Consider the following 17,554-nt stretch of genomic DNA (forward strand, 5'->3'; position numbering starts at 1 on the left):
CAGCTGGTAAACAATCTGCCTGCAGTGCAGGAGACCTGGGTTCAATCCCTGGGTCAGGAAGATCCCCTGGAGAAGGGAATGGCAACTCACTCCAGTATTCTTGCTTAGAGGGTTCCACGGACAGAGGAGCCTGGCAGGCTAAGATCCATGGGGGTCGCAAAGAGTCAAACATGACTGAGCGACTGTCACTCACGCATCCCAGTTTCTTGTGGGGCAGGGGTGAGGGCAGGAGCCCAAATTGCTCCAAGTAGCAAAACTACCTCCCATCATATGAGAAGTTAGTTTTCCCCTATAGAAAGCCAGCGTAACAGCAAGTAATTACCCCCATTACTGGGTTAGTGTAGCATGAACTATGTGTAGCAAATGGTGCTGTTCTTACTTTATAGGACTAATTGTTTATTTGAAAACGTAGGTAATGGTTTGTGTCTGTTTGGCTATATGAAGGGGTGAGTGTTCTTCTTTGAAGTCTCAACAACCATCCACATCAGATTCTGGTCTAATACAACTTTAAACTTTTATTTCTTTACTGTCTTTGCAGTGACTTTTCTGAATGGGAAGGAGGCTTTTTCTTTTTAAATTGTAGTTCTCCAGCAATTTACCCTATTTCCTATCTTAAAGAGTTCAGTTGCAATTGTTTTGAAATTTCTGTATATGTCAAACAAATATGTGGGCTGATTTTACTAGTTGAGACCCAAAGTGGAAACCAATGACTGAGTCCAACAAATAGAGTTGACCCTTGAACAACAGGGGTTTGAACTGCATAGGTCCACTTATATGCAGATTTCTCTTCCAATATACTAGAGTACTATACCATCTGGGGTTGGTAGAGTCCCTCCCTAGATGCAGAAGCAAGGATACAGAGGAATGGCAAATGCTGATAAGATAGGCTGGAACTCTCCCTGCAGGACTTTCAGCTGGACAAACATCTCCTCCAGCAACAAAATACAAAGAAACTGTAAGAGACTAAAAACACCTGCTTGCATGTGCAGATTTAGAGCAATAAGATACAAAAAGACCAAAAACTCAACTGCCGTTTCTGATGAGCTGGGAACAAAAGGACCTTGACAGGAGCAAAAACAGTGTACTGGCATGCTCCCTGCACACAGCACCAGCCAGGGGGTGGCAGACAACCTAAGCCACGTCTCCATCCCCACCCCTGGGCCCACCCCGGGCCCACCCCTACCCTCACCTGGTTTAAGAGACCAACTCGGCCCCTGCCCTCCAGGCAGCGAGTCAGGGAACCTGTTACTTGTTTTCTCCCTCCTGCAGCAGGAATCTTGCCTGAATTTCTTCTCAAGCCTCTTTGTTATCGCCAAGGTTATGACTTTGTCTATACACCAATGCCAAATGAAAAATACAGAGATAGAGTTTAGAGGATATAGAAAGATGGTTTTAATTCTCTGCCTGGTGAGGGGAGAATACAGCAGGCTAGCACCTCAAGAGCTCTTTCAGGCCCATCCAAGTTTCTTCTCTAGACTATTCACTATTCCCTTTATTTTTCTGTTCTTAGAGGAGGAAAAACTTCATTTCTATTTTTTCTATAACACTCATCCATTTCTATTGATTAAGGCGTCCAAGAACCCTGGTGGTAAGACCAGGGGCTAACACTGCATGCCACATGAATAGTCCCCAATGAGGGATCGATCCTGTACCCCCTGCAGTGGAAGCACGGAGTCTTAACCACGGGACCTTCGAGGAAGTCCGACGTGTGGATTTTTGACAGTGCTGAATGTCAGCCCCACCCCAGCCTTCATTTAAGGATCAGCTGTACTGTAGTGAGTACATGAGAGGGGAGCAGTTAGTGCAGCTATGGGTCCCTGCCCCATGCCAATGGCCTGGGCAGTCCTGGGCTGGGGGAGGCCGGTGTGTTGAGAGGGGGCACACAAGCCATATGACATCTGGAGACAGAAGCAGATGTCAGGGAGCTCCACCGTGGTGACCCTCATGCATGTGAGTGGTTGAGGAGGAACCTGCGGAATGGCCTGAACAGGACAGGACCCTCAAGCTGGGGCAGCTTGAGTTGCACTTGGTCCTGGTGTGTGCCAACAGCATAACATGTCCCTGTTACCGAGTCTAAGCTCACTCTGCTCACCGCACAACAGGCCAATAAAATCAAAGACAGGTATTGAGGCAAGGAATACGACGTTATTTAGAAAGCTGGCTGACAGAGAGGATGGCAGACTAATGTCTCAAAATAATCATCTTATCTTGGTCTGGATGCCAGGTTCTTCTCTAAAACAGAGAGGGAGAGGATGTGAGGAAGTAAAGTAAACCGGCCTTTTATCTTGCAAAACAATACTGGATGTGTTCATTTCTTCTTTCAGTTCAGTTCAGTTCAGTTGCTCAGTCCTGTCCGACTCTTTGCGACCCCATGCATCGCAGCACGCCAGGCCTCCCTATCCATCACCATCTCCCAGAGTTCACTCAGACTCACGTCCATCAAGTCAGTGGTGCCATCCAGCCATCTCATCCTCTGTCGTCCCCTTCTCCTCCTGCCCCCAGTCCCTCCCAGAATCAGAGTCTTTTCCATTGAGTCAACTCTTCGCATGAGTGGCCAAAGTACTGGAGCTTCAGCTTTAGCATCATTCCTTCCAAAGAAATCCCAGGGCTGATTTCCTTCAGAATGGACTGGTTGGATCTCCTTGCAGTCCACGGGACTCTCAACAGCCTTCTCCAACACCACAGTTCAAAAGCGTCAATTCTTTGGTGCTCAGCTTTCTTCACATTCCAACTCTCACATCCATACATGACCACAAGAAAAACCATAGCCTTGACTAGACGGATCTTTGTTGGCAAAGTAATGTCTCTACTTTTCAATATGCTGTCTAGGTTGCTCATAACTTTTCTTCCAAGGAGTAAGCGTCTTTTATTTCTTTAGTGCAACCATTCACAGGTGGGCTGGGTCAGATTGTCTCTCTGTTAGCTGAATAAAGGTACTTTAGTTTAACAGTCAGGCTGAGGGGAGGGTTCCCCAAGGCAGGCTATTATGTATGATTATACTAACAAAAGCAAACACGCCAAAACAACTAAAAGCAAAGGTTAAAGTCAAAGAAACAGATCCAACACGGAGCCAAAACTGGCTCTTCTGTGCAACACTCTGGCAGCTTCCTGCAGTCAGTCACCCCGGCCATTTGGCTTCCCAGGTGGCACTAGTGGTAAAGAACAGGCTGACATTGCAGGAAACGTAAGAGACGCAGGTTTGATCCCTGGGTTAGGGGCGATCCCCTGGAGAAGGGATTGGTTACACATTCCAGTATTCTTGCCTGGAGAATCCTATGGACAGAGGAGCCTGGCGGGCTACAGTCCATGGGGTGGCGAAGAGTTGAATGAAGAATCTAAGCTACTCCATTTTGTAAGGTTCCGGGAAAAGAGCCTTTGGAAATCCCCTGACCTCACCCCACCACCTGAGAACCAATCAGAACCCTTGGCCAGCCCAGGAAATTCGAGTCAAGCCTGGGAAAGCAGGACCAATCAGAACTCAACACCTAACCCTTCACCAGAAGGTGACCAATCAGACCCGGAGACTCCCGTTTTTTGAATTTTTCGTGCGATTTAATACCCTATATAAGCAATGTAACCCGGAGCTCAGGGCTCCTCCCTATAGCTGCTGCGTGGGATCCCCACCTTGAGCTTGGTAATAAAAACTCTCTTGCTTTTGCATCGGTATCGGCTCCCTGGTGGTCATTGGGAGATTTCATGACTTGGGCATAACATTTGGGGGCTCGTCCAGGATCTCCCACCGGCTCCACGGGAAGACCAATCCGGAGAGTCATCTGCAGCCGGTAAGCTTTTTTCTGTCCTTCTTTTCACTCCTGGTAGGGCCTGGTTTCTGAGACCGGTATATGACTCAGGCGGACGCGCCGGAGGGTCACCGGTGGGGGTCGTTGGGAGACATCCCCGACCCCGGCGTGGGGGGACGGAGTACCCCTGTTCTCTGCAGATGATAGCGGGTCGCTCCCGCTGAATGGCCGGAGGCTGTCGTCATTCGGTTTTACCTCCGGACTCCCGGAGGTGTATTTCTCCTGTCTCTCTTTCTGTTTGTGTGGCTGTTCGTATTGTCTATGTTAATTTACCAACATCTGACTGACCCAGGGACGCTGGGGCAACGCCATTCTAGCCCCACACCTCTATCCTTGGTAACTGATAATTTTAAGGAGGTCAAGATGCGCGCTCATGACCTCAGTGTAGAAATTAAAAGGAATAAATTAATCACTTTTTGCAGCGCAGAATGGCCGACCTTCCACGTAGGCTGGCCCTCAGAAGGCACCTCTGACTTGGGAACTGTACACCGAGTCCGAGATATAATCTTCTGACCACGGATCGGACACCCTGACCAAGTTCCCTTTGTCAGCACATGTGTCTCCTCGGACAATTCATTTCCGAGTGTTAGACAAGAGCCCAGTTTCGGGCCCTGGAAGGGGTCCCTCTTCCTGCAACAAATGGTGACTCTGGCGGGGACTCTTCTTCGCCGAGACTGATATCCTGATCACTCGGGGTACTCAGGGGCCAGCTTGCCTGCCAATGGACCAGACCCAGCGGCCGCAACTGGGACCCTTTTGTCCCTGGTCTCCTCCTGACGCGGACAACTGGCCAGAGTGCCCCGACCGGTAAGGAACAAGAGACTTTATTGACCTCTCTCCCCTTCCCTCTCTCTTTCCTCTCCTTAACCCTTCCTATCCTTCCCTGTTTTTCTAGTCCCCCGGTCCTGGACGTAGGAATCTGGTCCAAGGGCCCTCAGCCTGAGCTGAGGATTGGAGACTGATCACCTCGTCTTGGCAGAGAACTCGAATTCTGGTCCTGATTTCTGGTAGGGCCGAGTTCCAGTCCTCCCTTCTGAGGCCCAGGGAAAAGTCCCGTGACGCCTGGGTATCTGTAGGTGGCAGGAGACGTCTGTAAGGCCACCCCTCTTGCCCCCCCTCTCCTGCCTCCTCTCCCTTCTTTTTCAACCTGGCTTCCTTTCCTTCCTTGAAATCTTTGATGTTAGTACTTGGATCTGAAGTTCTGTGTCTCTATAGGAGGTTTTCTGAGAGACTGTATTTTTGTATTTAATGGCTTCTCTGGTGGAGCCGAGGTTAAAGCGTCTGCCTGCAATATGGGAGACCTGGGTTTGATCCCTGGTTCGAGAAGATCCCCTGGAGAAGGAAATTTTGCTTTGTCTGGCAACCATGTGGTTTAGACCTGCTGCCATTTTGTTAGAACTTGATTTTCTTTCCCTGTGCCTTGAGACCAGGGCTCTCAGGAACACTTATCTAGACCATCTCTAACTCCTGACACTGAGGAAAAAAAAAAAAAAAAAAGCTAGATCTTACACTGTGTCTGTCTAAATATGTCTTGGTAATATTTTTGTATATGATCTCTATTTATTTGGCTTAAAAAAAGGTAAGCGCTTACAAATCAAGTAATTCTAAATTAAACAACAAATTCCAGGTTTATGTGAACTGGGAAATATTCAGTGTTAAATACCTGATATTAATGTTTGTTTGTTGACCTATTTAATATAGACATGTCTTAGAGTGCTTAACGTTAAGGAAAATATTTTCATTGTACCTAGGTTTAATATGAGTTAAATATTATATCTGTTACAAGTTTGTCAACAAGAAAATTACCTCAAGTAAAAAAACTTCTAAAAAATGTAAATGAGATATGAGCTTTTATATAAACTCTATTAAGAATAATTATTCTTTAAAAATATCCATCTAAAATAGTCTCTCCAGATTGGTGTAACTTAAAATCTGACCAAATGTTCTAAACCCTTTTAATTGATCTCTTTGATAAAACTTCCTAAATAGAACTCTTTTGAAGTTCTTATGATCTCTAGCTAACTTTGGGATGTTTCAGAGGGCCCCTGGAACATCTCAAAGAGAGATATTAAACCGTGCTTATTTGGTTGGTTAAATTACATGGAAAAGATTATCAGATGAGTAATAAATCCACTCAGGTTATAATGTATGGTAAAATTACTAATACAGATATCCTAAAAATTATATGGAGTTTTAAACATTCTGATATGTCCTGGTATTTTAATGGAAAACCTGATGACTTCACAAAAGTTAGCAAAAGGACTGAATGAACCAGTGAATATGCTTATAACTTTTATGGTTTCTATCTGAAAAATTATGGGGTTGAATCTTACGTTTTCAGGGAGTAGGGGAAATCTTCCTCTCAAACTAATTATGACAACACTTTGGTAAAATTAAACATTATAAACAAAACAATTATATTTTCTATCTGACTCCTCCAAAAATTGGAAGTTCTTAGGTTTCCAGTAAGTTTATCAAATGAGTTAGGAAGGTTATCTCACGGATACAAAAATCTCAAGAAATTTTTGAGACCTTAGAAAGGGAAGAATTCACCTAGATTTGTTAGGCAAAATCTGTGATAAGCCTTTGGTGTGAGTTTCCCAGCCCTGTTTTATTTTAAAAGTTCAGTCTGAGACTCTATAAATGTTTCAGCAAAATAAAAAGCCTATGATCAATTATGGTTATAAAAATCATCAGACCAAAATCAGTGATAACAGACCTATTTTGCAAACAAACTAGCCTTAATTTGGTTATATTTAATAAAAATAAGGGTCACTTTAAGGAGAAAAAGATATTTCAAAACGTTAAATACCAGTTTGTTAATGGAGGTCTGCATCTAGTAAGACTCATCTCTTAGACAGTTCTTTGCTGTTATGTGATATTGATGTAAAATTTAATTGAATTCTTGAAGCACACCCTAAGTTTGTTTCTGAAGCTTATCTCAGTAAGCTATCTTTGGATGAAGATCAGATGCCTCATGACCTGCAGCCAGGACTGGAAAAAGACATAATTTAAGGGACTGTCTCCAACATGGATGGAAGGACTTTTTTATCAGGAGAAACTACACTACACGAGGATGAGAAGACGACGACATCGGAGGGAGACAGCTTCCCCGAGATGCGGGACCTGACTCGTATGATCATTTATGTTTTCTTGACTTCTTAGACCTTTGCATATAAGTCAAATGCTTTTCTATCATAGGCCTGATCCTATGCTAGTTTTAAAAATCAATCCAATTGTTGGGTTTGTGGCCAATAACCTGTGTCTAGTTCTGGGTTACCTTGGTAAATTTCTCTACTACCAGACTCTAACTGGTTGGCCCTGAGAAAATTTACTTAAAAATTAAATCATACTAAAGATAATCAGTCTAGTGACACTAGAAAACTGGGCTATGTTCCTTATAGATGGTGCCAATATATAATTTCCCTGGAAGATAAAGATTCTACAGGGCAGACTAAGTCAGATGACCTGAAGATATACTGGGCTACATCTAATGGAAGTTCTTAACATAAGTCTTCCTTGTGACTTTACTAATACTGCTGGCTATGTTATTTGTATTTCACCTGTTTTACAAAATTGCTGTTTCTTACACTGTATGTGTGTGAGGCCTCTAATAAAATAATGTATAGTCCCATATGAGATCGATGATGGTAACAGTGTAACTCTGGATATGGCAAGAAGAAATAGGGAATATTTTCCTGGACCAAAAAGCTAGTAAGACAGGTGGTCCAGAGAATTTTAGATACTGTTTTATGGCCTAGTCCAGTAACAGCACACTGAGTGGCCTGTTTACCTGAGAATGGACACTCTCAGCACCATGGGATAAAATGGTCATGAAGTGCCCCCCTCATAATCATGGTCAAGTTTATGAGCAAAATGGGGCTCTGCCAACTGAAGACTGACACTCGCCATCTGCATCTACAAAGATTAAATCATGGCTGCTGCAACTGCTGACTTTCAACGCCCCTGAAAGGAGTTCAGGGTGAAAATCAGGAATGAGGCACTCTGTGCTCTGGGAAAAACTGGCAGAACAGGCCTTCAGATAGATCTTTTCAGGAGAAGATTTTATGAGTCCCAATTCTTGCATCTTCTCATACCTAGAGAAACACTGACGTCATTAACGGTGAAATCTGCTTTGGCTATTAAGGAAAAGTTTACAATTAAAAGTCAAAATAGAGTAGCTATGGTTCAGATATCCTGGGAAATAACTAGGTGATGCTATGGGTGTACTTTCAGATTAGACCTTGTATTGCTAAACACTTGAGTTTTCTGAGTCGTGTCAGGCTTGGATGCCACCATTTTCAAAACAATGTCTGCTGGAAGCTAGTAACCTTACTTTTTATAAAACTAGGCAACTGGCTACATGGCTACAAGTCTCCCTGAAGTGCCAGGTCCAGACTGGGTTTCAGACCTATTCTTCTAAAAAGAAATGAGATTAAGATTTTAATCATACAAGACTCAGATCTAAAACTTGGAACTCAGAAATACTTCCAATTCAGTGTCTATACTCCAAGCTGGGGCAGTCCTATGCCCCATTTTGACAGGAAGTTATCACAGTCATAGCTGCCTAGTTCCTAAAATTAAACCTGAGCGGGACTCTGTGGGGCTCTGGAGTGCAGATCTGTTCTGTGTTCTCCATTTCTTATCTGTAGGATATAGACTTTGTTCAGCCTCCTTGGCCTTCCCTGAATTCTAAAGCATGGATTCAAACAATTGCTAATCAGGGAAGGGAAGGTCTACAAAACCAGAAACAATCAAAGGTTGGTACAGCCTCCAGACAGAGTCCTGGTTCCTACTCAAAGAAATATGCATAACAATGTCTTTGAGCCCCCACCCAGGTGGAAGATGGTAACTTCAGACTGAACACAAGATTCCTGGAGCACAGCTCTGTTGCCTCACCACCAGCCAATCAGAAGGGGTCACAAACCCTACAACCCTCACCCCAAATGTTGCCTTCTGTTTCCGGAGACCAGAGATGACCATCCTGTTAGGTCTCCTGTTTGGCCCTTGTCTATTTCATCTCTGAGAGGGCCAACTAAATTGCTGTTACTACAAGGGTAGAAGCTGGTTTCAGATGTGGAAAACCGCAACTTAGATCAGGTAGAGAGAGACTTCTGCTCTGCTAGGCAGGCCTACGCCCATGCACAGCAGGAAGAAGTTAGAGAAGAAAGAGACCTCCGCCCCAATTCCCAAGAAGTATCTTGAGTATGAAGTCTCTCAGAGGGCCTATGTGCTGTGTTAGGGGAAGAACGTTGTTTTTATGTGAATCACTCAGGGGTAGTCAAGGAGTCCCTGGCCAAGATAAGAAAAGGGCTGAGTCAGAGAAAAAGAAAAAGAAAAATATCTCAAACCTGGATTGAATCCTGGTTCAACTCATCCCCCTGGTTCACAACTCTCATATCCTCTTTGGTGGGGCCCCTGATTATCTTGTTACTGCTACTCACCCTCAGGCCATGCTTACTAAACTAACTAGTGGCCTTCATTAAAAACTGCATCAACACGGTGCAGCTCATAGTACTCAGATCCCAATATGCAGCCCTGCCAACGGTCCCCTTAGCAGGAGACAATATAGAGCTGACCTCAGACCCATGATTGTGTCTGTCCTGGATCCTAGAGAAGGGGGGAATGAAGAATCAAAGCTACTCCATTTTGTAAGGTTCCGGGAAAAGAGCCTTTGGAAATCCCCTGACCTCACCCCACCACCTGCAAACCAATCAGAACCCTTGGCCAGCTCAGGAAATTCGAGTCAAGCTTGGGAAAGCAGAACCAATCAGAACTCAACACCTAACCCTTCACCAGAAGGTGACCAATCAGACCCGGAGACTCCCGTTTTTTGAATTTTTTGCGAGATAATACCATATATAAGCAATGTAACCCAGAGCTCAGGGCTCCTCCCTATAGCTGCTGCATCGGTATCGGTGGGAGCCCCAGCTTGAGCTTGGTAATAAAAACTCTCTTGCTTTTGCATCGGCTCCCTGGTGGTTGTTGGGAGATTTCACGACTTGGGCATAACATTGAACACAACTGAAAGGACTTAGCACACATACCTCCTTATGTCACTGACTTTCTTAACTCAGTCAGAGATTTATATACATGTTCATTCATTCAGATAGTATACAGTCCATGGAATTCTCCAGGCCAGAATACTGGAGTGGGTAGTCTTTCCCTTCTCCGGGGGATCTTCCTGACCCAGGGATCGAACCCAGGTCTCCCACATTTCAGGTGGATTCTTTACCAGCTGAGCCACAAGGGAAGCCAAAATCAGATACTATGCCTTCCATGGAATATTCTTAGGTTCTTAAAGAGATGGGAATACCAGACCACCTGACCTGCCTCCTGAGAAATCCATATGCAGGTCAGGAAGTAACAGTTAGAACCGGACAAGGAACAGTGGACTGATTCCAAATTGGGGAAGGAGTCTGTCAAGGCTCTAAGTACATCATGCAAAATGCCAGGCTGGATGAAGCACAAGCTGGAATCAAGATTGCCAGGAGAAATATCAATAACCTCAGATACACAGATGACACCACTCTTATGGCAGAAAACAAAGAAGAACTAAAGAGCCTCTTGATGAAAGTGAAAGAGGAGAGTGAAAAAGGTGGCTTAAAACTCACATTCCTAAAGCTAAGATCATGGCATTTGGTCCCATCACTTCATGGCTAATAGATGGGGAAACAAAGGAAACAGTGAGAGACTTTATTTTTTTGGACTTCAAAATCACTGCAGATAGTGGCTGCAGGCAAAAAACAACAACAAAAAAAAACCCCAAAAAACAAAAAAAACAACCTACAAAGAAATATCTCTTAGGAATAGGATGAAAAAACCCTGCACAAAATATTAGCAAAACAAATTAAGTACCATATCAAAAGGATCATATACCATGACCAAATGCAGTTTACTCCTGTAATGGAAGGACAACAGAATGAAAGATAAAAGCCCACATGATCATCTCAATTGATGTCATAAAAGCCTTTGACAGATTCATGATTAAAAAAAAAAATCCACAAACTAGGAGTAGAAAGAAAGTACCTGAACATATGACAGACTTTATTTTCTTGAACTCCAAAATCACTGCAGAGGGTGAGCGCAGCCATGAAATTAAAAGACACTTATTCCTTGGAAGAAAAGCTATGAGCAACCTAGACAGCATATAAAAAAGCAGAGACATTACTTTGCCAGCAAAGGTCTGTCTAGTCTAAGCTATGATTTTTCCCATAATCATATATGGATGTGAGAGTTGCACTATAAAGAAAGCTGAGCGCCAAAGAATTGATGCCTTTGAACTGTGGTGTTGGAGAAGACTCTTGAGAGTCCCTTGGACTTCAAGGAGATCCAGCCAGTCAATCCTAAAGGAAATTAATCCTTAATATTCATTGGAAGGACTGATGCTGAAGCTGAAGCTCCAATACCTAGGCCACCAGATGAGAAGAACTGACTCATTTGAAAAGACCCCGATGCTGGGAAAGATTGAAGGCGGAGGAGAAAGAGACGGCAGAGGATGAGATGCTTGGATGGCATTACTGACTCGACGGACGTGAGTCTGAGTGAACTCCGGGAGTTGGTGATGGACAGGGAGGCTTGGCGTGCTGCGAGTCATGGGGTCGCAAAGAGTCAGATACGACTGAGCGACTGAACGGAACTGAACTGAACAGCACAGACTCTGCACACCACTCCCCGCTTGATGCCTTTCTCTCCACTTGTGCCTTTCTGGGGCGTTTCCCGCTTTCTTGGCTCCATGCCCGGCCCTCTCATTGGCCCAGTGCCCTAAGTCCCGCCCCCAATCACCGGACCGGAAGCTCTCATTGCCTCTTCCATAGAGCATGCTTCCTAATCGTCAGAAATTTTAACCAATGGGAGCCAACCAGGAACTACCCGCTCGGCCAATGGGGCCAGCGCACTTAGTATAAAGAGCCTAGCCTTCGTAGCCAGAAAGTCGCCCCGATTCAGTCCCTGAGAGGCTCTCCCGAGAGTAGGTTGTCGCGCAGCTGGTTCCCCGAGTCTGTGAGGGAGCAAGTGGCGACTACAGGAGCCTCAACCTGAATGTTACCTCCTGCCTGGACACCCAGCTCCGCAGGGCGTTCTCCTCCGCACCGTCTCTGGTCATGAGCCATCGAGGAACTTCGAGGAAGGCGGGCGGGATGCAGCCCGCAGGTGGAAGGGTAGAGGGTGTTTAGAAGACAGGCCTGGGGTCGGCTTTTGGGGGTGAGGGGTGCACAGAACAAAGGATGGACATCTCTTTTCTCTTTTCCGTAGCTGCAGCAGGTCAATCGGTGCCCGGAGCCCCAGCCGCGTGAGCGCCTTTGCTTTTTTATCAGGAAGAGGAAGGGAAGTGGGACCGAGGGTTGAAGAGCTAGCCGCACGTGTGAAGTGTTGCCTTAGGGGACCGACAGTTACGGACCCAACTCCCTGACTGAACCCTTAAGAAGGAAAAGGCGCCCGGGGAGGGAAACCGTGAAAGCAGAAGGCGAGCACGAGGGACCCCTGACTCTCCACCCACCTCCGAAACAGGCGCTCTGCTTTCTTTCCTGTCAGGCGGCGTTTCACAATTGATGATTTTGAAATCGGGCGTCCTCTAGGCAAGGGAAAATTTGGGAATGTGTACCTGGCTCGCCTGAAGAAAAACCATTTCATCGTGGCCCTGAAAGTCCTGTTCAAGTCCCAGATAGAGAAGGAAGGCCTGGAACACCAGCTGCGCAGGGAAGTTGAAATCCAGGCTCATCTCCAGTAAGGAGTCTTACGAGTTTCCTGTGCCGGTTCTTATTTTTTTCTCTTTCTAGTTTTCCTGTTCGGTCTCTGACATCTGAACTCAGCGTTTCCCCCAGTACTACCTCCAAATAAGCCCTTTGCTTTCATCTTAAAGTTTTTTCCCCCTCTGCAGTTCATTCCAGTTATACCATGTAAAGCTCCCTGCATCAGACACTCGAATTCTGACACCCGCTTCGTTTTCCGCTCACAAATTTACAGATGGAGCAGTTCCTATACTGGTCCCAGAACAATTTGCCCCGCTGTGTGACCACTTATAATAGCATCATGAGTTGGGCCTCGGGGAGTTGTGTTTTGTTTTTTTTTAGGGAGCAGTCTTGACACTTACTCCTTCTGTCCTCCAGACACCCCAATATCCTGCGCCTGTACAACTACTTCCATGATGCGCGCCGGGTGTACCTGATTTTAGAATATGCCCCGAAGGGCGAGCTCTACAAGGCGCTGCAAAGGAGTCACACGTTTGATGAACAGCGTACAGCCACGGTGAGGCGGGGGGAGGGGCGGGGGCTCAGGTTCACGAGTTTACTATGGGCTGGTGTGGGGGTCATTGCTTGAGGCTTTCATGAGTGTCCACGTGGCTTCTTTCTTTATTTCATTCTATAAATTATATATAGTGACTCTATATATATAGTGACACTAAATTATATATAGTGACTTACATCCTACAACTTCATATTTGGATACCCTAATGCTCAGTCGTGTCCAATTCTTTGCGACCCCATGGACTGTAGCCCCCACCAGACCCCTCTGTCCAAGGGGTTTCCCCAGCAAGAATACTGGAGTGAGTTGCCATTTCCTCCTCCAGGTGGATGCCCTAATAATTACCCCCAGAATATTAATAAGTACTGTGTATAAGTTTGGATTCTTTGGTTGTGAGCAACAGAATCTAACTGCACTACCTTATGGAAAGAAACGTGAAATGCTCTGAGGGAGTTCACTGAACAAATGAGTGGAACTGACCTAGAGATAGGAAGCAAGAAATTTTGGGAGGGCTCCAGATGGGTAATCAAGCATCAGTCATCATCGTCTTGTGGCTGGCTTCATTTCCAGACTGCCTTTTCATTTGTCACACAGATAATAGAGGAGTTGGCAGACGCTCTGATCTACTGCCATGAAAAGAAGGTGATTCACAGGGACATTAAGCCAGAGAACCTGCTGCTGGGGCTCATGGGTGAAGTGAAGATCGCAGACTTCGGCTGGTCTGTGCACACCCCCTCTCTGAGGTAGGTCCGGTGGGTGCCAGTTAAGATGGTCTAGTTTAAGTCATCTCACATGTAAGACTCAGACACAAACTGAGTTTGTATTTAAATACTGCCTTTTGAAATGCATATTCTAATATATGTTGACTTAAGAATGGGGTTCCACTATACCTTTTGTTTTAAATCCTCTTAACATTTAAGTTTATCAATAAATTTCCATGTAAATACATCAAGAACTATTGTGCCCTAATTCCACAAATTTTACTCTATCAACAAAGCATAATTATACATGTATATAGGGTTTCACAGGTGGCGCTAGCGGTAAAGAACCTGCCTACCCATGCGAAAGATGTGGGTTTCATCCCTGGGTCGTGAAGATCCTTTGGAGGAGGGCATGGCGACCCACTCCAGTATTCTTGCCTGGAGAATCCCATGGACAGAGGAGCCTGTCAGGCTACAGTCCATGGAGCTGCAAAGAGCTAGAAGTGACTGAAGTGACTTAACACACACACACACATGCACATAAATACATGTATACATATGGTTGGGTCCCTTCGATGTTCACCTCAAACTACCACAACATTGTTAACCAGCTATATGAGTGAAAGTCACTCAGCCGTGTCTGACTCTTTGCAACCCCATGGACTGTAGCCCGCCAAGCTCCTTTGTCCATGGAATTCTCCAGGCAAGAATACTGAAGTGAAGGTTGATATTTCCTTTTCCAGAGGATCTTCCTGACCCAGGAAGTGAAGCCAGGTCTCCTGCATTGCAGGCAGATTCTTTAATCAGCTATACCCCAGTACAAAATAAAAAGTTTAAAATTTGAAAAAGAAAAAAAAAAGCATAACTAATTTACTTGGTCTCTCTTGTTGCACCATCAGTTTGTTCCAAATCTTCCTTGTGAAAACTTCCTGGATCATGAGCTAAATATAAATAATTGTAGAAAGAATCTCAGAATATGGAATTGATGGGTCCCAGTACTTGTGTTCTCCAAACCTTGATGCATGTTAATTCCTGTGCTTGGGAGGGGACTGCCTGGGCCTGGAAGCTGGGCACGGACAGCTTCTCTTGTACTTAGTGCCCCTTTCTCTGCAACTCTCTAGGAGAAGGACCACGTGTGGGACGTTGGACTACTTGCCCCCAGAAATGATCGAGGGGAGAACATACGATGAGAAGGTGGATCTATGGTGCATTGGGGTGCTCTGCTACGAGTTGCTGGTAGGAAATCCACCCTTTGAGAGTGCCTCCACTAGTGAGACCTACAGACGCATCCTCAAGGTGGGATGGCCACACTCTCGGCATTCATGTGGCAGCTGGCTGGTAGGGCGTGGGGAGGTGGGCGGGCCTGTGGAGCCTGGGGCACACACAGTGGTGGTCTACTAACATCTAGGACAGTGCCTTGAGTGGATCAAGGAAATTAACCACACTTCTCCTTCTCTGGCCTCATCAGGTAGATTTAAGGTTTCCTCCATCAATGTCTTCAGGGGCTCGGGACCTGATCTCCAAGCTTCTCAGATTCCAACCCTTGGAGAGGCTGCCCTTGGTCCGGGTCTTGGAGCACCCATGGATCCGGGCCCACTCTCAGAGGGTGCTGCCCCCATCGGTTCAGAGGGCTTTCTGAGCCCCGTCCAGCCCTATCCCTTTGGTATTGCTCATGGAGCACTGTTGGCTCTGGTATCTCACTTGCCTTTTGTTTCTTCTCTTTTAAGATGCATCATTTTATTATCATACTTAATAAAAGTTGAATCATTTTGTACCAAGTCTCTTTAAAACATCCGTTTGGCTGCGTCTGGTCTTAGTTGCACCAACTCCCAGAGTCCACCCAAACCCATGTGCATTGTGTCAGTGACGCCATCCAACCATCTCCTCCTGTCATGCCCTTCTCCTCCTGCCCTTAATCTTTCCCAGCATCAGGGTCTTTTCAAATGAATCAGCTCTTCACATCAGGTGGCCAAAGTATTGGAGTTTCAGCTTCAACATCAGTCCTTCCAATGAACACCCAGGACTGATCTCCCTTAGGATGGACTGGTTGTGTCTCCTTGCAGTCCAAGGATGCATTACCTACCCCCTATCTCAGGAGCCCCTAGGTTCACTTTACTCGTCCCCAGGTTTTCAGGAGAATGTCCTTTGTAAAACAGGACTAATTAACCCAGTGATCACACATTCCACTCTCTTTATACTGACATCCAACATGCTGCCGTCTCTAAGAGAAAATGTGTTGCTGCACATCAGTGCCACCCGATTCTCAAATGAATTCACTAGCATTTGTATGCTGTTGTCATATTCTGATTCCATTAGGAAAAACCAATCTCCAGACTCTTCTGAAATCTAACCTCTGCGTGCAGCAGTTGCAGAAGTGCTCTTCCAGCCTCGCCGCCTCGTCCTCCTGGTGGCAGCTCCTCCCTCCATCTACCAAAAACTGACTGTTGTTCAGTTGCTAAGTCATGTCTGACTCCTTGTGACTCCATGGACTGCAGCACACCCGGTCTCCCTGTCCTCCACCATCTCCCAGGGTTTGCTCAGATTCATGTCCATTGAGTCAGTGATGCCATCCAACCATCTCATCCTCTGTCACCGCCTTCTCCTCCTGTCCTCTCCATCTTTCCCAGCATTCGGGTCTTTTTCAGTGAGTTAGCGCTTCAGATCAGATGGCCAAAGTACTGGAGCTTCAGCATCAGTCCTTCTGATGAATATTTACAGTTGATGTTCTTTAAGATTGACAGGTTCGATCTTGCAGTCCAGGGGACTCTCAGGAGTCATCCTCAGCACCACAATTCGAAAGCAAGAGTAAATATCCAGACTACCTAGTGGGGAGCTCAAACATGTTCTTTGCTCACTGCAGGTGCTTTTTTCCCCCTAAATAATTGTTTATTTGGCTGTGGCAGGTCTTAGGGCACTCAGGATCTCTGATCTCCTTGGGGCATTCAACCTCTTAGTTACAGCTGTGGGATCTAGTTCCCTGACCAGGGATGGAATCCCGGGTCCCCTCCATTGGGATCGCCAAGTCTAAGCTACTGGACCACCAGGGAAGTCCTCCACCCTTGCAGGCATCTTTTTCACCTCTGTGTCTTCTGACTAAAAATCACTCCATGTAGAGTTTGCCCTGTTATTCCCACCACCATATTCAATATTCTTCTCAATATGAAATGTCCAGCAGAGGCGGGACCACATCTCTGTAAGACTAGAACCACTAAGGAAATACAAACAATTCGGCCACTCCTCTCTCGGATGAACAGTCCCATCATTGCAGATTTATCATTTAAATGCTCCAAGGGAATTCCTTGGCGGTCCAGTAGTTAGGACTCTGAACAGTGTGCCCAGCCAAAAAAAGAAAAAAGAAAAAAAATGCTCCAATACGTTGATTCATGGTTTTTCACCTGCACCTCGCTCCTCCCGAGCTGTGCGCGCTGTGAAGCGGGTCTGATTCGGGGCTTCGGATCTCCTAAATATTTTACATCGAGGTAGAGTGGCTCTTTTTGCCTTTTCATACTGTTCATGGGGTTCGCCGATTCGATGGACATAAGTTTGAGCAAGCTCTGGGAGTTGGTGATGGACAGGGAAGCCTGGCGTGCTGCAGTCCGTGGGATCGCAGAGTGGAACACTGGGAGCAGCTTTGGAACACGCTCCACTGCCTATTGTCTGCACAGAAAAAACTACATTACCCAGAAAGTGCTACACGGCGCGACTGCAGCAGGCGCTGGGCCAATGACGGCCCAGGGAGGGGACATTTCCTGAGGAGAGGTGGGACTTCCGGCCCCACCGGTGGCGGACGTCATTTGCGTGCGACGGCTC

At 45.9% G+C, this 17,554-nt stretch overlaps 1 protein-coding gene across 4 annotated transcripts; it reads left to right on the forward strand.

The window, feature by feature from the left end:
* The first annotated feature begins 3,644 nt into the window (after window positions 1–3,644).
* AURKC (aurora kinase C) lies at window positions 3,645–15,518 on the forward strand. 4 transcript variants are annotated; one of them, XM_042231285.2, is made up of 8 exons: window positions 4,501–4,607; window positions 5,428–6,933; window positions 12,054–12,090; window positions 12,333–12,524; window positions 12,908–13,046; window positions 13,638–13,786; window positions 14,866–15,040; window positions 15,213–15,518. In XM_042231285.2, exons 2-8 carry the CDS (start codon window positions 6,831–6,833, stop codon window positions 15,381–15,383), a joined length of 966 nt encoding a protein of 321 aa, XP_042087219.1. In that variant the 5' UTR covers window positions 4,501–4,607; window positions 5,428–6,830; the 3' UTR covers window positions 15,384–15,518. The 4 variants fall into 4 exon arrangements, with proteins under 4 accessions (XP_060255163.1, XP_060255162.1, XP_042087219.1 ...); XM_060399180.1 differs by lacking the exons at window positions 5,428–6,933; window positions 12,054–12,090 and adding an exon at window positions 3,645–3,782 and having other exon boundaries at window positions 4,504–4,607; XM_004015443.5 differs by lacking the exons at window positions 4,501–4,607; window positions 5,428–6,933 and adding an exon at window positions 11,732–11,951.
* Window positions 15,519–17,554: the final 2,036 nt, after the last annotated feature.

Source organism: Ovis aries, chromosome 14 (genome assembly GCF_016772045.2).
Source record: "Ovis aries strain OAR_USU_Benz2616 breed Rambouillet chromosome 14, ARS-UI_Ramb_v3.0, whole genome shotgun sequence".
Classification (NCBI taxonomy): domain Eukaryota; kingdom Metazoa; phylum Chordata; class Mammalia; order Artiodactyla; family Bovidae; genus Ovis; species Ovis aries.